Source organism: Emys orbicularis, chromosome 7 (genome assembly GCF_028017835.1).
Source record: "Emys orbicularis isolate rEmyOrb1 chromosome 7, rEmyOrb1.hap1, whole genome shotgun sequence".
In the NCBI taxonomy this organism is placed as follows: domain Eukaryota; kingdom Metazoa; phylum Chordata; order Testudines; family Emydidae; genus Emys; species Emys orbicularis.
The window spans coordinates 89,917,633-89,943,069 of NC_088689.1; the positions used below are offsets into that span (position 1 = coordinate 89,917,633).

General features: G+C 41.4%; 1 protein-coding gene across 1 annotated transcript in view; it reads left to right on the top strand.

Annotated features, from left to right (window-relative positions):
* IARS1 (isoleucyl-tRNA synthetase 1) overlaps window positions 1-1,456 on the top strand; it is a 213,352-nt gene extending 211,896 nt beyond the window's left edge. Inside the window, exon 35 of the mRNA XM_065408763.1 lies at window positions 874-1,456. Within this exon, the coding sequence (XP_065264835.1) occupies window positions 874-956 (83 nt within the window). The 3' untranslated portion in view covers window positions 957-1,456. The remainder of the gene's footprint in view (window positions 1-873) is intronic.
* Window positions 1,457-25,437: the final 23,981 nt, after the last annotated feature.

Consider the following 25,437-nt stretch of genomic DNA (forward strand, 5'->3'; position numbering starts at 1 on the left):
GTCAGAGTATTATGTCTATTGAAAACTTCCCAAATATCCTTGAACACTTTATGCTGCTCAAATAATTTTATTTGGAAGACATCTAGCAGGATGAAGTGAAAAATCTGTACTTCACATGCAGCCCAGTATACTAACACTCTCTGTTTACATTAGTATCTATGGATTTGGGAGTCAGGATTTCTTGTTCTTCCACTGAATGCCACAACCAGCACAGTTCAGAATCTTTAATGCTGCAGAAAGATAAGATGGAGAGAAGCATTTGTGTACCAAAGTCTGAGAGTCATGGTCGATGAGGTAATATCTTTTACTGGCCCAACTTCTGTTGGTGAAAGAGACAAGCTTTTGAGCTACACAGTTCTAGCACATAAGTGATGAGAGACTAAGAAGAAATAGAAAATGGGGACTTTGGTAACATTTAAGGAATCCTACAATTTCATCATGTTGTACTGTAACTTTTTCATAGTGGACTCCTGATCTCATATTATTGCAATGTAACATCTTCCTGTTGTCGTCGTCATCATCCACATAACACTATGAGGCCTTGAAACCGCTGAGGGCTTTGTCCCAGAACATATTTTGGGATGTGTGTGTCCTTCAATCTTAAACTGCATGTTAGCTTTGTTGAAATCATACTAGTACCTTGAAAATGTTGATGAGTGGCAAGCTTAATGTATGCTGATCTCTCCTTTGACTTTATTGCATTATCATGACAGGCTCTGGTTTCAGCTGAGGATTTCCTGTCCAAGCATCATTTTGGCTGAGATAAAGAGAACTGGATTATTATTTCAGAATATGGAAATAAGAGTGTTGACAGTGTTCTGTTGTATAGAGATTGCTAATTCTGTTCCATCTTTTCTCTTGCCTTTTGTTCAGAGATTACAAAGGACACCTCCATGAAGACCCTGAATACGAAGACTCTGTATGTTCATGTTATACCAACAACAGCTGAATGCTGAGGATTCCATTTTTATTAATAAGCCCACGTAGACTTTTCTCACAGAAGAGAGATCTGATTCTGATTAGTATGCTTTTTAATGAACATCCAAGTTGTGTACTGTATTTTCAACATCAGCAATTGTACACCGATGATGTTTTCTACCAGTGCATGTGTAATATGCTGCTTTCAGTTTCAAATACAATGTATTTTCGTTGTTATTATAAGATACTATAAAGGCTATTCAGAGTAAAGTCAAATCTTAAGCCTAGATATCTATGCAGTAATTTACCTGAAAGAAATGGACTCATACCTCAGTGATGCCGTTCTCTGCCTGTCCTTTATGCAGAGGCCATCTTTAATTTTCTAAGCCGTGTCTCCAAGGGTGTGTTGTTACAGCTTTGAAACTAATTAGGGAAGAGTTACCCAGTTCTGTGCATTCACACTAGTTGGGTTTTAATGAAGTGTGGTGTTGATGAAAATACTTCCTAATTTCCATACTTTGGAACAATAAATTTTCTTTATCTCCAAAACAGTGTTTTCCTAATTGGGTGGTAATTCACTTCCCTACATCCTTAAAGAAGATTGTACTTTGTTTCCTTTGGGATCAGCAAAATCTAAAGAAAACATGAAACTTGTACAGTTTGTCTAAGTGGATGTTATGGATGGTTAGGTTGTACAATTTGCAAAACATTTTTGTTTTTAGTTTTGTTTACAGTATTCTGCTTGATAACCCAAAGGACTAAAACCCTTAATTCATGAACTTTCCTAGGGTCCAAAGAGGGAAGAGAACAAATAAATCAGACTATTTGATCTTATCAAATTGACACTTGATTTGATACAGGTTCCTTTTAGAGATGTGATATGGTGTTGGAGTCTGTACTCACTATGAAACACTGGCATAAAAGTTACCTTCACTGTTTTACCTCTCTTAGTTTTTGAAGACAGCTAAGTAAATTGGAAACAGGAATGATTATAGCAAAAGACATCTTATAAGAGTAACCAGTACTTAGTTAAAAAATACCTCTCCATTGCTCTACATCCTTATGCTCCATGGCTTTCTCATCTTTATGCTAAATGTAGATATAAAACAAAATTGAATGGTGTTTTTCACAATATCAAATATAAATATCACTTTTATTATGCTTGCTTACTGTTCTTCAGTGAGATACACACAGCTCACTTGAAGTGGAGCAAGTTTCTAGCATGTAGCTACATACGTGTATTTGCCTGTAGTGTGATGAAGCCCTTTCTGAAAATCTGTATCTCCTGAAATACTGGGAATGCACAGTTCTAGAAGTATTGGACAGTGCCAAGTTACTTTCCCGTAAACCATGCTTATCTCTTGATTTAGTCACATGAAAATCAAATAAGGCTTCATCTATTGCCATCTGTCCTTGCACTTGAAGTAATGTGTTCAGGATTATACTTTCTGTGAAGATGAAACTGTTGATCTACAGCTAATGACTTTGCTTTGCATGTTTACAGAAAGTAAATAAAAGCAGAGTAAAAACTGAAATAAAAATCTTAATAATGAGACGAGAAATCCATTTTAATGAGGATATTGAAACATAGAACACAATTATCTGCATCTTAGAGTTGCTTGGGATTTAGTCACACAAATCTTATTAGTGGATGATGGATGGCTACGTGCTGCACATCTCTTAAAAAAAACTGGGATATTAATTGAAGTCAGAATCTGAGTTACCAGTAGAAAAAAGTCAAAATCTCTCAGAATCTTTACCCTTTCTCAAAGTATGCACAATGCTGCTTCATGCCAAAAATGCAATCCACCCTGCAGCAAAGGAATACCTTCTATGGGCTAAGTCTGATGATCTCCCAATTGTATCCAGTAAAATGTAGCCAAAATAGGCTTCCTAGATAAGCAGCTGGTATATTCTGCAGATGAAAATAAAACAGCTGCTTTCCCCTTCATTAAATACCAGTCTTCACTACAAAGGCTATTTGCAAAAGTACAGAACCTATGTTACACTGTTAAAAGTAATGCTTGTTGATACTCCAATAAAAAAAAAGAATATATTTGGCGATAAATAGTTTGGGTAAGTTATTTACTCTGTAGGGATGAAGGAGGAATGTTGACATGTGTTTGTATTAACACATGAATCATCTGCATGTGTCTATTACATATTTTTACAAGAATGTTTACTGCAGAAAGCATGTACCCTGACTGACTGTCACAGCAGTAGCTGAAAGCTAAGTTAGTAATGACAACCCTCTCTCAATGTGCATCTCAATATGTGCTTCCATTGAAGTCAAAGAAGAACTCTCATTGACTTCAATGGGAGAGCACTTCTAGAAAAATCTCACCCTTAATGCTTCCCCGCTCCCACCTCCTTTCCTGTGAGGCACAGGAAAGCAATTTCTCCGTTAGTGAGGACAAATTGGGAGGGAGGTTCTGGAACATCATTTGATTTTTTTTCTCACATTAATAGTAATATTTGCACTTTATTATCAAATTGCTGTACAAATATTACCTGATCATGTTCAGTGCTCCTGCATGATGTATTGGGCCTGTTTACAGACAAGTTTACTGAGCTAGAGAGAGAGAGAGAGAGCAACTGCTTTGCTTAATAGTGCCCAAATCAGGACTGGAACACAGCAATAAGTCCCTGATGTTAGGCTACAAATCAAGAAGAGGAGCCTCCATGGGTCCTCAGAAGCAGAGTCTGACCAGAATGTGGTTAGAGAAGATGGTCCAAGAAGGCAGAGAATCTGAGCAGTGCCAGTATTTGTGTATATTAATTGCATTTTCAGGTGGCACTAAAGTGGGAGGCATTGCAAATATGCTTGAGAAGAGAGAAATGAAACAAATAGCCCTAAACGTAGACAGGAAGTAACAAAAATGAGACTGAACATAGAATAATGCAACCTACCATCTGGAAAAATAATCTAAAATCCAGATCTATGAGAGAGGGAAGAAGCAGGAAAGCAGTTACTCTGAGAGAAGTGGACAGTGTTAGATGTAAGAAGGTAATAGTTATCGTGTTTCCAGTAGCATCTCAATGTGCTGTACAGACATAAGAAAACGTTCCTGCCCTAAGAGTTGGTAGTCTAAAATTTGACAAAAAGGACAAGGCAATTTTGGACTGCTTATGTAGAGGCAACACAATACAACGTTGGTGTAACTGAACCTGGAATTTAACTTTTTTTTTTTTTTTTTTTTTTTTGGACACATGATTAACAGAAAGATATTGACAAACTGAAGGCAATTCAGTGATGAGCAAAAATTGATTTCTTTTCTATTTTCATAAGGGATATAAACCCTCATCATTCAGGGTGTAAACAAACCACTAATTGGGGTGAGGAAGAAATTTCCCCCATGGCAAGTTATTACATAATTGCCTGCTATGGGGTTTCTTGTTGCTTTCTCTAAAGAATTTGATGCTGCTCACTGTCAGAGACCGAACTGGAGGAGGTGGGCCATTTGTCTGATCCCATATAGAAATTGCTGTGTACCTGGAAGTTCACAAATGGTACAAGGCAAATTACGTACAACTAGATGAAATTTAAATAAGAAATATGGGTTGAATATTGGGAAAACGTCTTGACAGAGATATATTATGCTACAGAACAATTCCTCAATGAGAACTTGTAGAAATACCCCTCAATGGACTCTTTCTTTTGACTTCTGTAAGCTTTGATTCAGACACTTGGGGGGGAGATAGCTCAGTGACTTGAGCATTGGCCTGCTAAACCCAGGGTTGTGAGTTCAATCCTTGAGGGGGCCACCTAGGGATCTGGGGCAAAATCAGTAGTTGGTCCTGCTAGTGAAGGCAGGGGGCTGGACTCGATGACCTTTCAAGGTCCCTTCTAGTTCTATAAGATAGGAAATCTCCATTAATTTAATTAAAACTGGACAAGACAAATTACTAGAGAAGCTAAATCCTGCATTGGTAGGGAGATATGCTGGAGAGCTGTTTCCCTCTGTCTTGTTTTGTTGTGTTTAAAGTGAAAATTACTTTTCCCCCTCCCAGCTTTTGGTTTGTCTTAACATAGTGTTACCTAGTCTTATTTTTTCCCTTTAGTATAATGCATTATGTATTCCCAAATATGTGTTTGAAGTAAATGTTATCACCCTTCGAATGGCATGAGACAGTACATCTAGTTTCCGTCACTATGCTAATTGGGATCACTGAAAGTCTGAGCGTCTCTTGTTTCAAGTGGCAGCATGGCACAACGGATCATCTTTCAAGCAAGTGCAAGTCTGTTCTCCATGTCAAGGAGCATATTCAACTAACAATTTGAGTTTTGCCTTTAGATAAGTTGCCTGCATAACTCCTTCACTGCACTCTGCTGTTTTTCTCCATATAAAGGTTGTGCTTAAATATAAAAGAAGGGCTGTGCTGAAAACCATTCGAAGGGTGATAACATTTACTTCAAACACATATTTGGGAATACATAATGCATTATACTAAAGGGAAAAAATAAGACTAGGTAACACTATGTTAAGACAAACCAAAAGCTGGGAGGGGGAAAAGTAATTTTCACTTTAAACACAACAAAACAAGACAGAGGGAAACAGCTCTCCAGCATATCTCCCTACCAATGCAGGATTTAGCTTCTCTAGTAGTTTTGCCTTTAGATAAGTTGCCTGCATAACTCCTTCACTGCACTCTGCTGTTTTTCTCCATGTAAAGGTTGTGCTTAAATATAAAAGAAGGGCTGTGCTGAAAAGAACCAAAGTTAAAGCTGCAATTTCCTCAAATAATTTGCTCCCATTGAGCTTTTTTAAAGTACTGATCTTCCAAAGAGAACTGTGGGTGGGCTTTGCATGGGTGCAGGGCTCCACCCATGTGGTTCTTTTTCCAGGACTAGTGTCTTAATTTGCACAGTGCCATAAATATAATAGTATTCCCTATCTTCTCCACCCTTTCTCTCTCTTTATTTGTTTTCTCCATTGTATCACCCGCGTATTCTTCCCTTTCTCTCTGTTTATTGCGTCCTTCCCTACTAGTCCTTTTAGTGGCTCACCCATGTTCTCATATCTGTATCCTATCCTCCTCCAGAGCTGTGATTGGATGGAAGAGAAATTGTGGTCTCTCCAGCTACAGGTGATTTTGACCTTAAATGCTGTTGCTGTGGTTCAGTCAGGATCAGTCATCGTTCACAGTGGAACCCACCCACCCACCCAGGGCAGGTAGTCAGTGCAAGAATAAGACAATGGACTAAGCCAGAGTTTTTTCACATGGCACTATTGAGCATGATTGCTAGGTCCCCAGATTACTTTGGCCTCCCTTTTCTATGCATATTAGTGTTGTGTAATTAACAAATGAGGATTAGTATACAAGTTCAACTTTTGGCTGCTGCAGCGTTAGCTCATCAAGTTCCCATATCTATAAAACTTACTGTAAGAAATCATTGGGAACAAGCAATGACCCTTTGCGTTGAACTCTTTTTATTTCCCTTTCCATTTTTAGTCATCATTTCCCCCAGGGTACTCTCTAATTATTTCTTCAGCGATCTTGTCTCATGGGCTTTCATGAAATGTGGAAAGTTTCCTACTTACTTTTTTTAAATTAGTTTTTCTTTCATTTTTGTGCCTGCTGTCTTGCTGTTTTATCTAGATTAAGCTAAAAATACTTGCTTGACTTGATGTGATACTCTTTAGGATTTATGTACTTCAATTGACTTCCTTCTTAACTGTCTTTTGTTGTATAATTTAGGTCTTGGGCCATTTTGATGTAATGCTAAGAGGCATCTGCAGAAGCCTGTATCAAGTGCTGAGCATGTTCTTACTTTAAGAGTTTATATCTTCCAGTCCTGGCAACAATCCCCTGACTTTTCTCTCTCACTTTTTAACTGATGACAGTAATACAGCATCCCATCTTTCTCATCTCACTGAAATAGAAGTTCCTTTCAGCAATCTGCAAGAGCTGATCTCTGCTGAGCAAGCCCTTTATTGCTGGGGAGCTTTAGGTAGTGTAACAAAATAGATTTATCATTGCAACTGTGTCCAAAATAATGTGGTTTAAACAAGTGAAAGCGTGGACACTTATATTTTAAAATGTCAATATTTTTCTTCTATACAACTCCCTCTTCTCTGATCTGATGGCCACTGTGTACCTAATGGCTCACGCTAACTCCTCCTGCAGTCAGTGGGAGTTGGATTGGGCCATAAGAGTGGGTTGTATCCAAACAATTCCTACCAGAGAGGTGTCTACTCCACAAAATCCACCACAATTGGCACCCTTGTTGGCACACATAGCAGAGGGGCCAACAACTGAATGCACAGACAGCTACAGTGGCACAGGAGTCAGCAAACAGAGCTGTAAACAGGGGAGTTTGAGTAGGAGTTTGCAAGGGAAGTTTGGGGGAAGACTAAGAGAGGCAGGCAGAGGAACAGACAGGCTAGTGAAGGGAGTGTGTGGTGTTCTGGCAGTGTTTTGGTGCTTGTTGGGGGTTTGTTTTGCTGTGGGTGGTGGTGTTTTGGTTTGTTTCTCAGACTTACAGGGTTTAGGTAGGAAGGCTATGACAGATACAGAGGCAGCAGTGGTAGTGACCCAAGCAGTGGAAGACACAATGAAGATGACTGGATGTGCAATCTGCGGCATGTACATGATCCTGGAGGGAGTACCTGAAAAGAGTTTCGTCTGCATGAAGTGCCGCCTGATAGAGCTGATGGAAGAAAAGATCCGAGGATTGGAGATGCAGGTGGAAACTCTGGTTGAGTTTAGAAGGGGGTTCGAGCAGATGATGGAGCAAAGACATGAGGAGGCTGAAGGGAAAAGCTCAGACTTGCAGATGGAAGCAGGACCAAAGAACTTTGAGGGGAGACTGCTGGGTGAGGAAAGTGGACAGTGGAGGCATGTGACTAAGAGAACCAGGCAGAGGAAAAGACGGGCTAGTGAAGGAGAAATAGAGCTCAGGAACAGGTTTGTGGAGTTGGAAAATGACGAAGGGGCACAGCAGGTGGTCACTGAAGGTGAGAGGGCAAGGAAGAAGAGAAGAGCAGCTAGTCCCATAGGAAGAGGGGAAGAGTCAATGGAGATAACACCAACTATGAGCCCCAGGAGGATACAGGATGGGTTGCAGAAGATTGCAAGGGAGAATAGGAATCAAGAGAACTTGCAGCCAGACGGAACAGGGGATAGACCGGAGGATCACACCATCACCAGGAAAAGGCAGGTCTACATGATTGAGGACTCCTTACTGAGAAGAACAGACAGGCCTGTAACCAGAGCTGATCCAGGGAACAGAAGGGTATGCTGTCTTCTGGGTGCTAAGATACGGGATGTGGACCTGAGGCTGAAGAGGATCCTAACAGGAGCGGGAAAGAATCCACTGATTGCCCTTCATGTGGGAACAAATGATGCGGCTACATTCTCACTGGAACGTATCAAGGGATACTATGCCAGGCTGGGGAAGACGCTTAAGGAAATCGAGGATCAAGTAATCTTCAGTGGGATTCTGCCTGTTCCTAGAGAAGGGCAACAAAGGTGTGACAAGATTATGATGATCAACAGATGGCTCAAGCAGTGGTGCTATAAGGAGGGCTTTGGGATGTATGGCCACTGGGAGGCATTCATGGACAGAGGACTGTTCTCTCAGGATGGACTTCACCTGAGTAGGGAGGGAAATACACTTCTAGGATGGAGGCTGGCACAACTGATTAAGAGAGCTTTAAACTAGGAATTTGGGGGAGATGGTTGGGAGATGTCCAGGTAATCTCCACACCAGATTTTAACATTGAGAAGGAAGAAAACGAAGTAAGAAAGGATACAGCTGTGGGTAGGAGAATGGACAAAAGGAGGAAGGGTAGTGTAGATACCAGTCTAATAGGTGATACTGGCAGTAGACTGTCTTTGCCTAATCGGGTAAAGAATGTGAGCTAAGCCAAACAGCAAAAATTAAGATGTTTGTACACAAATGCGAGGAGCCTAGGTAACAAAATGGAGGAGCTAGAGTTACTGATGCAGGAAGTGAAACCAGATATTATAGGGATAACATAAACATGGTGGAATAGTAGTCATGATTGGAGTACAGGTACTGAAGGGTATGTGCTGCTTAGGAAAGACAGAAATAAAGGCAAAGGTGGTGGAGTAGCATTGTATATCAATGATGAAGTAGACTGTAAAGAAATAAGAAGGGATGGACTGGATAAGACAGAGTCTGTCTGGGCAAAAATCACATTGGGGAAGAAAGCTACTAGAACCTCCCCTGGGATAGTGCTTGGGGTGTGCTATAGACCACCGGTATCTGATTTGGATATGGATAGAGACCTCTTTAATGTTTTTAATGAAGTAAATACTAATGGTAATTGTGTGATCATGGGAGACTTTAACTTCCCAGATATAGACTGGAGGACAAGTGCTAGTAATAATAATAGGGCTCAGATTTTCCTGGAGCGATAGCTGATGGATTCCTTCAAGTAGTTGCTGAACCAAGAAGAGGAGATGCCATTTTAGATTTGGTTTTGATGAGTACCGAGGACCTCATAGAAGAAATGGTTGTAGGAGACAACCTTGGTTCGAGTGATCATGAGCTAATTCAGTTCAAACTAAATGGAAGGATAATCAAAAATAGATCTGTGACTAGGGTTTTTGATTTCAAAAGGGCTAACTTTAAAAAATTAAGGAAATTAGTTAGGGAAGTGGATTGGACTGAAGAACTTGTGGATCTAAAGGTGGAGGAGGCCTGGAATTACTTCAAGTCAAAGTTGCAGAAACTATCAGAAGCCTGCATCCCAAGATACGGGGGGGGGGGGAATTCATAGGCAGGAATTGTAGACCAAGCTGGATGAGCAAGCATCTCAGAGAGGTGATTAAGAACAAGCAGAAAGCCTACAAGGAGTGGAAGATGGGAGTGATCAGCAAGGAAAGTTACCTTATTGAGGTCAGAACATGTAGGAAAAAAGTGAGAAAGGCCAAAAGCCATGTAGAGTTGGACCTTGCAAAGGGAATTAAAACCAAAAGTAAAAGGTTCTATAGCCATATAAATAAGAAGAAAACAAAGAAAGAAGAAGTGGGACCGCTAAACACTGAGGATGGAGTGGAGGTTAAGTATAATCTAGGCATGGCCCAATATCTAAACAAATGCTTTGCCTCAGTCTTTAATGAGGCTAATGAGGAGCTTAGGGATAATGGTAGGATGATAAATGGGAATGAGGCTATGGAGGTAGATATTACCACATCCAAGGTAGAAGCCAAACTCGAACAGCTTAATGGGACTAAATCGGGGGGCCCAGATAATCTTCATCCAAGAATATTAAAGGAACTGGCACATGAAATTGCAAGTCCATTAGCAAGAATTTTTTAATGAATCTGTAAACTCAGGGGCTTTACCGTATGACTGGAGAATTGCTAACATAGTTCCTATTTTTAAGAAAGGGGGAAAAAAGTGATCCAGGTAACTACAGGCCTGTTAGTTTGACATCTGTAGTATGCAAGGTCTTGGAAAAAATTTTGAAGGAGAAAGTAAAGGACATTGAGGTCAATGGTAATTGGGACAAAATACAACATGGCTTTACAAAAGGTAGATCGTGCCAAACCAACACGATCTCCTTCTTTGAGAAGGTAACAGATTTCTTAGACAAAGGAAACACAGTGGATCTAATTTACCTTGATTTCAGTAAGGCATTTGATATGGTTCCACATGGGGAATTATTAGTTAAATTGGAAAAGATGGGGATAAATATGAAAATTGAAAGATGGATAAAGGGGAGACTACAATGGGTCATACTGAAAGGTGAACTGTCAGGCTGGAGGGAGGTTACTAGTGGAGTTCCTCAGGGATTGGTTTTGGGATCAATCTTATTTAATCTTTTTATTACTGACCTTGGCACAAAAAGTGGGAATGTGCTAATAAAGTTTGCAGATGACACAAAGCTGGGAAGTATTGCCAATGCAGAGAAGGACCGGGATATCATACAGGAAGATCTGGATGACTTGTAAACTGGAGTAATAGGATGAAATTTAATAGTGAAAAGTGCAAAGTCATGCATTTAGGGATTAATAAGAATTTATGTTATAAACTGGGGACACATCAGTTGGAAGTAACAGAGGAGGAGAAGGACCTCGGAGTATTGGTTGATCACAGGATGACTATGAGCTGCCAATGTGATATGGCTGTGAAAAAAGCTAATGCGGTCTTGGGATGCATCAGGCGAGGTATTTCCAGTAGAGATAAGGAGGTGTTAGTACCGTTATACAAGGCACTGGTGAGACCTCATCTGGAATACTGTGTGCAATTCTGGTCTCCCATGTTTAAGAAGGATGAATTCAAACTGGAACAGGTACAGAGAAGGGATACTAGAATGATCCGAGGAATGGAAAACCTGTCTTATGAAAAGTATCAGAGGGGTAACCGTGTTAGTCTGGATCTATAAAAAGCGACAGAGTCCTGTGGCACCTTATAGACTAACAGACGTATTGGAGCATAAGCTTTCGTGAATGAATACTCACTTTGTCAGATGCATCTTACGAAGTGAGTATTCACCCACAAAAGCTTATGCTCCAATACGTCTGTTAGTCTATAAGGTGCCACAGGACTCTTTGTCTTATGAAAGGAGACTCAAAGAGCTTGGCTTGTTTAGCCTAACCAAAAGAAGGCTGAAGGGAGATATGATTGCTCTCTATAAATATATCAGAGGGATAAATACCAGGGAGGGAGAGGAATTATTTAAGCTCAGTACCAATGTGGACACAAAAACAAATGGATATAAACTGGCCATCAGGAAGTTTAGACTTGAAATTAGACGAAGGTTTCTAACCATCAGAGGAGTAAAGTTGTGGAACAGCCTTCCAAGGGGAGCAGTGGGGGCAAAAGACATATCTGGCTTCAAGACTAAGCTTGATAAGTTTATGGAAGGGATGGTAAGATGGATAGCCTAATTTTGGAAATTAATTGATCTTTGACTATTAGCGGTAAATATACCCAATGGCCTGTGATGGGATGTTAGATGGGGTGGGATCTGAGTTACTACAGAGAATTCTTTCTTGGGTATCTGGCTGGTGATTCTTGCCCACATGCTCAGGGTTTAGCTGATCGCCATATTTGGGGTCGGGAAGGAATTTTCCTCCAGGGCAGATTGGCAGAGGCCCTGGGGGTTTTTCGAATTCCTCTGCAGCGTGGGGCACGGATCACTTGCTGGAGGATTCTCTGCACCTTGAAGTCTTTAAACCATGATTTGAGGACTTCAATAGCTCAGACATAGGCTAGGGGTTTGATACAGGAGTGGGTGGGTGAGATTCTGTGGCCTGCATTGTGCAGGAGGTCACACTAGACAATCATAATGGTCCCGTCTGACCTTAAAGTCTATGATTCTATCCTCACCCTTAGAGTTGATCTCTCCAGGTGAGTAGATACATTGGCAAAGCAGTGTGGGGGAACATGGTTCTTTTGCTCCTGGTACTGCACCTGTTCTCCAGCTCAACAGAGAGGATTTCAGGGTCTAGCTCTGTCAATCCATATTCCCCCCAGATTGTAATTCAGACTGAAGTGGTGGATCTGTATAGTCATGTTACAAGGTGTTAATTTAGTTTTTCTATATGAATGTATAGTGCAGAGAACCTGTGTATTGTGCATTGTTGATGTGCACTCAATAAAATATTAAAGACAAAATCTTCATGGCAATTATTATCATGGCACGTCTTATGATTAACTTCTTTTCAGTGAAGGTATAGATTCCTCTTGGCTTTTTTAAAGTTTCTTTCTTCCCATCAAAATTTTATCCACAATCATTTTTTTTTCATAGCAACTGAGTACTGTTTGCCGATTGCATCAAATATGATCACACTATAGCCACTTTGCCATTGTGAATCTTTCTAATTTCCTCATTCCTTCATCATTCTTGAGGGCTGTCTAGACTGCCTTGTCACATTGGTTAAGCAGGAAGCAATTATTCTTTTTTTAGTAGTTATTTATATGATTTTCCATGGTATCCGCTCATGACATCAACAAAACAGCTAAAGAAAAGCCTGTGCATTAGTATAAACTAACTTGATAAATGTTCCCCAAGGTTTTCCTTTAAAAAAAAAAAAAGACAATGGAAGAAAAAAAGGAAACTTCCATTCTGTAGACATATGGAAGCAGCTTACAGCATGAAGCTCTATTTGCTGAGTTAATGTTACTTTTTTGCTGTGCTTTGAGTGGTGGTTGGCTGGGGTTGGGGCAGTGTGCACCTCCAGTTATCTAACTTTTTTTCACAGTTAAAATGCTTATATAACCAGTGTAATTATAGCTTTTATGTAATTGCAGAAAAGTCTCTCCTATTTCAATATGTCTGAATATTTAAGCTAATTTGCTGTCCCTGTCTGTAAAGAGTTCTAATGATGGGCCACTCAGCTCCTCAGAAGGTAGATTTAAAAAAAAAAAATCTTGTAGGTGCACTTAATGCTCAAATAAAACCATCCATAAATACGTATTGGTATTACATTTTAAGGGCTTCTTGGTTTGGCCATCAGGGAATTCTGTGGAAATTACCCTCATTTTGCAATTCGTTCCCAATTCTCTTCAGTGATTAAAACAATGACACACACATCTCTGATAAATTGCCAGGGTACCCAATGCTTATAAATTGCTGTATTTGATAGAATATGACAATTAGACATCTGTGCATAAGGTACTTCCATAGAATATCATCTTCAGTACATTTGAAGGACAAATCATTTTCTTTACTTTGCAGAACTGGTAATTTGCAAAGGAAAAATAATCAGAACTCAGAATTACACCATGTGTTTTATGACTAATCATGCATCCAAATGCCTTTATATTTTATCTTTTAAGCTCTTTTGAGCTATACTGATTACTAATTATATATGAAGTGAGCTCTGCCAATCAGTGTAACCCAAGGAAGTTAGAGGAAGGTCTAAGAATTAGTGGAGAAATCTAGTTTAGGATTCTTGATTCTGCAATCTATGCTTAAGTGAGTATAGTAGAACCTCAGAGTTTACGAATATCTCTGGAATGGAGCCTGTAACACTGAAATGTTTGTAACTCTGAACAAAAAGTTACGGTGGTTCTTTCAAAAGTTTACAACTGAATATTGACTTAATACAGCTTTGAAACTTTGAGGAAGAAAAATGCTGCTTTCCTTTTTTTTAGTAGTTTGTTTAACACTGTACTGTATTTGCTTTTTTTTATTTTGTTTTTGGGTCTCTGCTGCTGCCTGATTGTGTACTTTCAGTTCCAAATGAGGTGTATGGTTGACTGGTCAGTTTGTAACTCTGGTGTTGGTAACTCTGAGGTTCTACTGTATTTCCATCAACTTTTATAATAGCATGAAATAGTCCAGCCAGACTTGAGGCTGATGAAATACATCATATTATTCCTGTAACAGGAGCGAAGGTCCTTGGCAAGAACTGAGAGAGGCAAAAATTATCTTATTGTTTAAGGACGTGTCATCAGAATTAGTTGTGTGAAGACCTACTATCAAGTGATGCTTAAGCCTGGGATTTGACTCTTTGTGAAGATTACTGTGGGGAGAAAATAAACTCACTTCATACGTGTGTGATGATTCGGAGACATTTAGTCTTTTCGGATTCTTAGTGTGTTCATTATTGTGGTATCTCAGCACCTTTATTCTACTCTATTTGGTTTAGTTCAGGACTTAATTTTTAACCATATTTTCATGTGGGCCTAGACAAATACACTGGCAAAATCCCTGAGTTTTCTTGTATGGGTATGCCAATCCTGCATTCTCATGTACAAGACAGGTAATTGTGTCCATTTTTACCAGCTTTTACACGTGCAAATTGGATGCCCCAGCAGATTTTCCTAGTACTGTTTGGGTCTATTCAAGAATTTGGCCCTTACTGGTCCCAACATATGGTTTAATAAGAAGTCAGATGTACCATCAGCTTGGCTGAAGCTTTAGTACAGAAGGAATCAAAAAGTAGCTATATTAAAGATATAGTAGAGAGAGTGTGCAAAAATTTACATTATATAGGCATTTCTGTACCCAAGTGGTGGTAAGATCAGTTGTGTGCGCATAGTGGGCAATCAGTGGGACGTAAACTACAGTTTAAGGGAATAATCCAAGTCATTTTATGTTATACTGAGGCTGTTAGAACTGGAAACAACACATTCCCAATCTTGATGCCCTAAAGCAGAGGTGGGCAAACTGCGGGCCGTATCTGGCCCGTCAGGACTTTGGAGCCGGCCCGCGGGATTGCCACCCTCATGGCGTCGTGGGACTAAGGCAGGCTCCCTGCCTGCCCTGACCCCACGCCACTCCCGGAAGCGGCTGGCACCACGTCCCTGAAGCCCCTGGGGTTGGGAGCAGAGGGCTCCGCGTGCTGCCCTCGCCTGCAGGCACCATCCCCCGCAGCTCCCGTTGGCCAGGAATGGGGAACCGCAGCCAATGGGAGCTTCGGGGTGGTACCCGCAGGTGAGGGCAGCACACGGAGCCCTCTGCCCCTCAGGGGCAGCAGGGATGTGGTGCCGGCCGCTTCCGGGAGTGGCACAGGGCCAGGGCAAGCAGGGAGCCCGCCTTAGCCCCACTGTGCGCCGCTGCCACCCTGGAGCTGCTCAAGGTAAGCAGCACCAGGTTGGAGCCCACACCCCAAGCCCCTCCTGCACCCCAACCCCCTTCCCTGAGCCCCGTGCCACACCCCTCCTGTGCCCCAACCCCCTTCCCTGAGCCCCTTCCTTCACACCGCACTCCCTCCTGCACCCTGAGCCCCCTCCCACACCCCAACCCCCTGCCCCAGCCCTACATTCATAGGCCTGCATGCAATTTCCCCACCCAGATGTGGCCCTCAGGCCAAAGTTTGCCCACCTCTGCCCTAGAGCGACTCCCATGGGAAGTAGTTCATCTTGGGTTCCTTCCTACCACGTTCTTTGTGGCCTGTTCCTTGTTCAGCATCATCCTCTATTTCCTACCAGCCCTAAAACTATGTTAAATAGGTCATCTTTAGGGGCAGATGACCGTGATGTTCCCCAAATCAGTTTTTTTTCCTCCCCCATTCAGGGTGTGCCAAAAATGTTTTCCACAGTGGGCAACAAAACTCTTAGAGCCAGCCCTGCTATTAACCCCTCTCTCTGGTGTCTGCTATATCATTATGTCAGTGACATAGAATTTATCTAAACTTTACCGTTGAAAATTAACAAAGCAGATTGACTGGTAACTAGCCATACAACAGTGGCTCTCAAACTATTGTACTGGTGACCCCTTTCACATAGCAAGCCCCTTAGTGCGACCTCCCCTTATAAATTAAAAACACTTGTTTATATATTTAACACCATTATAAATGCTGGCGGCAAAGCGGGATTTGGGGTGGAGGCTGACAGCTCGCGACCCCCCATGTGATAATCTCGTGACTCCCTGAGAGGTCCCGACCCCCAGTTTGAGATCCCCGCCATAGAAGTTAAGCATTAAGCAGTAATTGCTGGAAACCATTTTCAATACAGTTTAAGGGAAAAATAATTTGTGTTGTGATGTCATTTTCCTTAGTTACTGTATCATGTGATGCTGTTTTTACTGGCTACGTAATGTTTCAATCTGTGTTTCTTATCTCAGGTAGCCATATTGCTCAGCACTGCAAGATAAAGTATCTTAACATGGTAGGAAAGAAGTCCTTTCTGACTGTTAGTTTTTCTTTCTTTCAGCTGTGTAAGGCTGAGGTCCAAATTACAATGTTCCTGATAGGCATTAGATCTTTTCTCCTTCTAAGCTGAGTTTTCTACTTCAGCCAGTGTCAGGTGAATTTGCGGTTCTGATTTTATTTGTTTTATTGAGTCTATTTCAGCCTATAAACATAAAAAGAATGTCTGTTCCAGCTAATCAATCAAATTAAGACAAAAATACCAATAGTCAACCAGCAACCTTCTTCCACACAAAAGAAACCAATACACAAAATCAAAAATTTCCCACCTCCTCTTCCACAAACTCTAATCCCTTCAGAATACTGTTCTGTTGCCACAGATGCAGACAGCTCAGTCTGGAGCTGAGTGAGGTTTTATGGTGGTTATCATCAGTACAGAAAATATAAAGCCAGAAGCACAGAATGTGAATCAAGAGGACTGACAAAGCTAATCAAATAGTGAGTCCTGACCTTTATTATTGTGAAATATGCAATTCTCAGTTGACAATATATTATAACTCAGTTAGACAACTGGCCTTCAACAGCTATATTTCCCAGGTGGTAACATAGGCCCTGGTGGGCTATTGTCTGGTTCTAACACTGCTTTCAACATTCTGAATTAGTGTGTGTTTCACATAATTACAAAATGAATTTTTCATTCCTGAATTTCTTTCAGTCCCTTTCCTAGGTATGTATTCAGGGTTATTAATGTTACTGTGAGAGAGACTGGCATGCCCCTGAGCTTAATCTGAAAAACATGCACTCAGGTGACTGCTGCCTGCAGCCCTAATCCAACACCACCTGAAATCAGTGGGTGTCTTTTCAACCTGTGCTATTGTTGTTCATGCAGTTTAGGTGCCTATGTGTAGAATTCTACATGAGTAAATTATTGAGCATAGGCAGTAGACAGTGCAAAGTGGGAAGTTTAATAAGTACATTAATTTGGAAACCTTCCTTAGATTTATCAAGAACAGTGGCACCTCAGGTGACTGTGAATGCCTTGACCGTTTTTCCTGTGACTTGGGCTATGTCTACACTGCGCACCATACAACGACGCGGCTGTTCCGCTGCAGCTTCACTGTTGTAAGATGCGCAGGGTAGTCACACTCTGTTGCCGGAAGAGAGATTTCCCGGCGACAAAATAAAACCACCAAGAACAAGGGGCGGTAGCTTCATCGAGGAGAGAGCGGCTCCAGCCAATGAAGCGCTGTCCACACTGGCACTTTTCGTCATTAAAGCTTTTGTCATTTGGGGGGCTGGGGGTTTCACATCCCTGAGCGACAAAAGTTTTAGCAATGAAAGTGCAGTGTAGACATGGCCTGAGTGAGGTTAAGAGTTGGAGACAATCCTTCCTTTTATTTACACTCTCATTTTATTGAGTGCTTTATTCACTCCCAAGATACTATTCATTAAGCATAATGTATGGGTATGGTAATACCTTGTTATTGTCTTAATGTTATAAACGACAGTTCATTAATGTTTTTAAAAATATTAAGGGCCTCTTTGAAAACTTGGCTGTTAGCCTGCAGTGTTACTTCACTTAACTCCAAGTCTGATTGCTTTCAGATTACTTTTATGATGTGTCTGAATTGCCAAGTGCGAGTTGCAAAATGAAACCATGGCTTTACTGATTGTTACCTTACATTTGTGACATGAACAAAAGAGTTGCCAAAAAAAGAAACTAATTAAATCAGTGCTCTTATGGAGCTAAGAAATAGTCTGATTACTCCTCATGTTTGCATTTTTAAAAATTTAATATGTCAGCTTATGGTTTAACCTTATCCAGTTTCCCATTTAACTCAGTGGCAAAACTCCCACTAACCCAGACGTTAGAATGCATCTGCCCCTGCTGGTGCTTTTCCACCCAAATTCACTCATCAGTCTGACATCATAGTAATCTTCATAGCAGCTGGTTGTGATGTCAGCGTGAGAAATAGACCTTAGCCTCAGACTAACCAGCAACAAATTATTTTTTAAATAGTTTCCATCATATTAAAAGGGGACAGAAGAAAGGTAGTATGGTCAGAATGACATAGAACATGTTTTCATGCAAATGTGCATATTTTGGGGGGGGAGACACAGGAGTGGGTAGGGACATAAGAGAAATACAAATTATGTTCAGTCTTTACTGCAAAATTGTCATCTCAAATGAATGTTTTTCAGAAGGTGTTGGACTGGCAAGAGGCCAAGGTACTTTATATGGGGTAATAAAATACCAAATAGGTTTTATGTACCTTTGTAATAGTCTTCCTAAAATATTGCCAATTTAAAACTATTTTTACAAGAAATAAAAATCACTTTGAAAAAATGTCTTCTTCCTCTCAAAAGGGTCATTAAGATATTTTATAGTGGTGGCCAGCAGTAACTCTGTGGTTAGGGATCTGTCTGCATTTTCCTCTTACACGTGATTTAATTAATGAAGAGAGAGGCTTGAGCATTTTTATGAATTTCACAGTGAGCATAAAACAAGCACAATAATAAACCAGGCTGAACACACAGAGTAAACGCGGTAACGTCAGATGGGGGAATCCACATAGATTCCAAATTTGGCCTCTAAAGGACACTGTTGAGCTACAAGGTTAACAAAACATTGTAGTCCACCTGCTGTTGTAAATATTTTATGATAGTGCTCTGGAATATGATCAGAGGCTTTTCCAGGATTACCATTTATGTCCCCTAGGTTAGAGAGACTAACACAGAGCAATGCAGCATCTATCCTTGAAAGATTTTTTTTTTTTCATTTGTAAGAAGTAAAGTTGTGTTATTTAATTTTTTTGGACTTATCTCAGGAGTGAAAGACCATTTCAGTCTTCATAGGTGCTGCAGCTAGGGGTGCTGCCGCACCCCCTGGCTTGACGTGTTTTCCATTATATAAAGGGTTTACAGTTTGGTTCAATGGCTCTCGGCACCCACACTATAAAAATTGTTCTAGCATCCCTGTCAGTCTTGGTGACGTTAGCTTTATCAATGTTCCATAGTGCCAGAATTTGGGGCATGATTGGTAGAGAGAATAGACACTGAGGAAGATGGTGCCAATGAAGCTAACAGGTGATACTGGCAGTAGAATGACTGTACCTAACTGGGTGAGGAATCTGGGTGAAGCCAAGCAGAAACAACGAAGATGTTTGTATACCAATGCAAGGAGTGTAGGTAACAAAATGGAGGAACTAGAACTACTGGTGCAAAAAGTGAAATCAGATATAATAGGAACAACAGAAACATGGTGGAATGACTGGAGTACAAGGATAGAAGGGTATATGCTGTTCAGGATGGACAGAAATAAAGGTAAAGGTGGTAGATAGCATTGTATATTAATGATGAGGTAGACTGTAAAGAAATTAGAAGTGATGCAATGGATAAAAGAGAGTCTGTTTGAGTCAAAATCACTTAAGGGAAGAAAGCTACAAGATGCTCCCCTGGGATAGTGGTTGTGGTATTTTACAGATTCTCCAGGAGCCAATTTGGATATGGATAGAGACCTCTTTAATATTTTTAATGGAATAAATACTGCAGAGACATTAACTTCCCTGATATAGATTGGAAGACAACTATAATAGGGCCCAGATTTTCCTGGATGTCATAGCTAACAGATTTTTTCACCTAACAGTCACCGAACCTACAAGAGGTGATGCCATTTTAGATTTAGTATTGGTGATTAGTGAGGACCTCATAGAAGAACTGGTTGTAGGGGACAACTTGGTTTGAGTGATAACGAGCTAATTCAGTTCAAACTAAAGGGAAGGATAAACAAAAATATATCTGCAACTAAGTTCCTTGATTTAAAAGGGGGAAAGTTTCCCCCATTTTTTTTTTAAATTAGTTAGGGAACTGGAGTGCACTGAAGAACTCAAGGATCTGAATGTGGAGGAGACTTGGAATTACTTTTAAGTCAATGTTGCAGAAACTATCTGAAGCTTGCATTCCAAGAAACTGGGGAAAATTGTAGGGAACTGTTGTAATCCAATTAAGAGACAGCAGAAAGCCTACAAGGAATGGAAGATGGGATGGATCTGCAAGGCAGGCTACCTCTTGGAGGTCAAAAAAAAGGTGTGGTGGAGAGAGAACTGCCAGAAGCCAAGCAGACTTGGACCTTGCAGTGAAAATAAAACCAATAATAAAAGGTTCTGTAGCCATGTAAATTAAAAATAAAACAAGGGAAAAAGAAGTGGGACTGTTAAACACTGAGGATGGGGTGAAGATTAATGATAATCTAAGCATGGCCAACACCTAAATAAACACTTTGCCTCAGTTTTTAATAAAAGTAATGAGGAGTTCAGGGATTGTGGCAGGGTGGCTAAGGGAAATGAGGATATGGAAGTAGAAATTATCACATCAGACGTGGAAGTCAAACTCAAACCAGTTAATGGGACACAATGGTGGGTGACTGGATAATCTCCATCTAAGAATATTAAACGAACTGGCACATGAAATCACAAGCCCAATAGCAAGAATTTTTAACGAATCTGTAAACTCAGGGGTCATACCCTATGACTGGAGAATTGCTAATAGAGTACCTATTGTTAAGAAAGGGAGAAAAAGTGATCCAGGAAACTACAGGCCTGTTAGGGTATGTCTACACAGCAATACAACCCCCTTTACACCCACACACCAATTGTGTTAACCTAGGACTTGAACCTAGAGTCCCAGGACCCTGCAGGGCTGGAGGGTCCGAGCCCATGTTAATCTGGGACCTACGGTCTGAGCCCTATTGTTTTCCTGCGTGCACATGGCCCTGGATTGACTCGGGACCTGGAAGTCCTCTGGATATATCCCAGAGTTCCTTGAAGCAACTCTCTTAGTCCTCTCTGTGCTGACAATCTGTGGTGCAGTCTATTGCACTCTATTGCAAATGGAAGCCACACCTCCCTTTGCAAACGGCAGCAGCTCAGGTCAGCATTAACCTATGTCTGCTAAGCACCAGTCTGCAAGCACGCTATCAGAGAGCCTGCAGGGTTTTCAATGGAGACTGATCAGATGAAACTTTTTGCAAAGGGAGCTGCTTTTCTGGTCACAAGAGCACAGCCAGCATGCACTGTCAGGGCATCGAGTGGGAGCCAGCCCCAAAACCTGCCCGTAGCCTCCTGCAGCTCCAACCCCAGATCCTCCTTTCCTGCTGTGCAGAACTTGCCCGAAGCAGGCAGCAAAACTGACAGGCAGGAGGTGGAACCTGTCTGCTAAGATGTTGGGGGTCATTCCTCCCCTGGCTGTGCTGAGCTGGGAGCTCTGCCACTCTCCCTCCCTGCAGGGCAGCCACTTGGTCCCACTCCTCTCTCTGTCCCTCGCTTCTGCCCTCTCCCCCTTCGCCCTCTCTGATGCTGCGTGTGCAGAGGTGCCTGGGCATCGTGCACTGTGAAGGTGGTGAGTGAGAGCCAGCCCCAAAATCCCCACAGCCTCCTGGGGGTCCCTTGGCCCTGCCTTCCAGAGTGCAGCGGGCAGGGGCAGGGGCAGGGATAAGGCATCCCGGGGTGGTGTTGGAACACACTGCACCCCAAGCCCTGGGGATGCACTTCACCGCTCCACAGCCGACAGCAGCCAGGCTGTGGGTATGTGTGTGTTTTTTCTTCTGAAACTTATATATTATGTCAAACTTCAAAACAAATAGACATAAATAAATAAACAAAAACACCTTCATTGACCATCTTATGCTAAAAATTAAGAATTGCAAAGTTTCATTTTAATTGTTTGACAGCCCTAGAGACTGATATCCTAATTATCGTCAGAACAGGTGCACATGGATAGTTTCCTGCCAAGGTGACTGAGCCTAGAGGTGGAGAGCCCAATTCTCAGATTAGATGATAGTTCAGTATAAAGTCTCAGATTGCAGTCATTCTACCTGAGTCCCAGCAATAGCACCGTCACAGTTAGGAAACGGTGGGCAGTAGAGTTCTCCCACAGTGCAACACATTCATAGGGCTAGAGTGTCGACACTGTAGAGGGAATGGATGCTAGGCATTTGGGGATAGGGTTTCTTTGGCTCTGGTCTGTGCACTGCAGTGTGGACACCAGAGCCCTAGATTTGAGCAAGGGTCAGAAAATCCTAAACCCAGTGTTAAAACGTAGTGTAGAAGCTCAACCCCAGGGTTCCCTGACATGCATCACCTGACTCGAGTCCCACTGACCGTAGGCTTACATTGTTGTGTAGACATACCCTTAGTTTGGCCTCGATTGTATGCAAGGTCTTAGAACAAATTTTGAAAGAGAAAGTAGTTAAGGACATAGAGGTAAATGGTAATTGGGTTAAAATACTACATGGTTTTACAAATGGTAGATCATTCCAGAGCAATCTCGTTGCTTTCTTTGAGAAGATAACTAAAATGCAGTTAGAGCTAATCTACCTGGATTTCAATAAGGCATTTGATACAGTTTCACATGGGAAATTATTAGTTAAACTGGAGAAGATGGGGATTAATCTGAGAACTGAAAGGTGGTTAAGGAGCTTGTTAAAGGGGAGACTACCAATGGGTCATACTGAAAGGTGAACTGTCAGGCTGGTTACTAATGGAGTTCCTCATGGATTAGTCTTGAGACCAATCTTATTTAACAATTTTTTAATGATCTTGGCACAAAAAGTGGAAGTATGCTAATAAAATTTGCAGATGACACAAAGTTGGGAGGTATTGCTAATATGGATGAGGATCAGAATATCATACAAGAAGATCTGGATGACCTTGAAAACTGGAATAATAGAAATGGGATGAAATTTAATAATGCAAAGTACAATGTCTTGTACTTAGGGACTAACAACAATAATTTTTGCTATAAGCTGAGGACATATCAATTGGAAGTGACAGAAGAGGAGAAGGACCTGAATGTATTTATTGATTACATGACTATGAGCCAGCAGTGTGATGCAGCCATGAAAAAGGCTAATGCGAGGTATTTCCTGTAGAGATAGAGAAGTGTTAGTATCATTATGCAAGGCATTGGTAAGGCCTCATCTGGAATACTGTGTAGAATTCTGGTCTCCCATGTTTAAGAAAGATTAATTGAAACTGGAACAGGTGCAGAGAAGGACTACTAGGGTGATCCGAGGAATGGAAAACCTACCTTATGAGAGGAGACTTAGAGCTTGGCTTCTTTAGCCTAACCAAAAGAAGGCTGAGGGGAGATATGATTGCTTTCTATTAATACATCAGAGGAATAAATACCAGGGAGAGAGAGAGGAGTTATTTACATTAATCATCAACACTGACACAAGAACAAATGGATATAAAACTGGCCATCAGCAAGTTTAGGCTTGTAATTAGATGAAGGTTTCTAACCATCAGAGGAGGGAAGTTCTGGAACAGCCTCCCAAAGGGAGCAGTGCGAGGCAAAAAACCTAACTGGCTTCAAGACTGAGCTTGATAAGTTTATGGAGGGGATGGTATGATGAATCTGCCTACAATGGCATGTAGCTGATCTGCGACTGCTAGTAGCAAATATTTCCAATAGCCGGTGATGAGACACTAGATGGAGAGGGCTCTGAATTACGACAGAAAATTCTTTCCTAGGTGTCTGGCTGTTGGGTCCAACTGACCACCATATTTAGGGTGAGGAAGCAATTTTCCCCTAGGTCAGATTGGCAGAGACCTGGGGGGTTTTCACCTTCCTCCACGGCTTTAAACGAGAGTAAATGGTGAATTCTGTAAAAAGAACAGGAGTACTTGTGGCACCTTAGAGACTAACAAATTTATTAGAGCATAAGCTTTCTTGGGCTACAACCCACTTCTTCGGATGCATATCACTATGACGGGTTGGATCACAGAAACCCCCTTGGGAGCTGCCACCCGATGAGCAAAGACTACCCCTGCTCCTGTTTTCCCTGCCAGCTCAGGACTCCAGCACCCTGTCTTGCTGAGCCAGACACTCCAGTCTGCTCTAACACAGATCCAGGGTCTGAATCACTTGTCCCAAAGCTGCACGTTTACCTGAAAACAGCTCACAGTAGTGTGCTTGTCTTTAGCACTCAGATGCCCAACTCCCAATGGGGTCTAAACCCAAATAAATCCGTTTTACCCTGCATAAAGCTTATGCAGGGCAAACTCATAAATTGTTCACCCTCTATAACATTGATAGAGAGATATGCACAGTTGTTTGCTCCCCCAGGTATTAATACATACTCTGAGTAAATTATTAAATAAAAAGTGATTTTATTAAATACAGACAGTAGGATTTAAGTGGTTCCAAGTAGTAACAGACAGAACAAAGTAAGTCACCAAGCAAAATAAAATCAAATGCGCAAATCTATGTCTAATCAAACTAAATACAGATAATTTCCTCACCAGTTCCAGAGCACTCCTTTTTACAGGCTAATCTCCTTTTAGCCTGAGTCCAGCAATCACTCACACCCCCTGTAGTTACTGTCCTTTGTTTCAGTCTCCTTCAAGTATTCTGGGGGGGGGGGGGTGGAGAGGCTCCTTCTTTAGCCAGCTGAAGACCAAAATGGAGGGGTCTCCCACGGGTTTAAATAGACTCTTGTGGGTGGAGACCCCCCTCCTCCCTCCTATGCAAAGTCCAGAACATGTACTCCTGTTCTTTTTGCGGAGACAGACTAACACGTCTGCTACTCTGAAACCGGTGAATTCTGTGTCTTTAAACCATGATTTGAGGACTTCAGTAGCTCAGTTAGAGGTTATGGATTTGTTACAGGAGTGGGTGGATGAGGTTCTGTGGCCTGCAATATGTAGGAAGTCAGATTAGGTGTTCATGATGGTCCCGTCTAGCTTTAAAGTCTATGAGTATATGTTGTAATAATGCTATCACTGGTCAGTAGTACTGATAATGGTGAAGCAATTGTCTGAGCAGGATTTTGCTACGTGTAGTGTATCTGTGTTTATTTTAATTTTGATTTCAGCATCAGAAGACCTATAGCCGAAGCTGTAGGTGCCTTGCCATCCAATAAAAATACAATCCATAACCAGAACTATGACAAAACAACACACCAGCAACATAAAAGATCCAGACAGCAAAAAATCACAA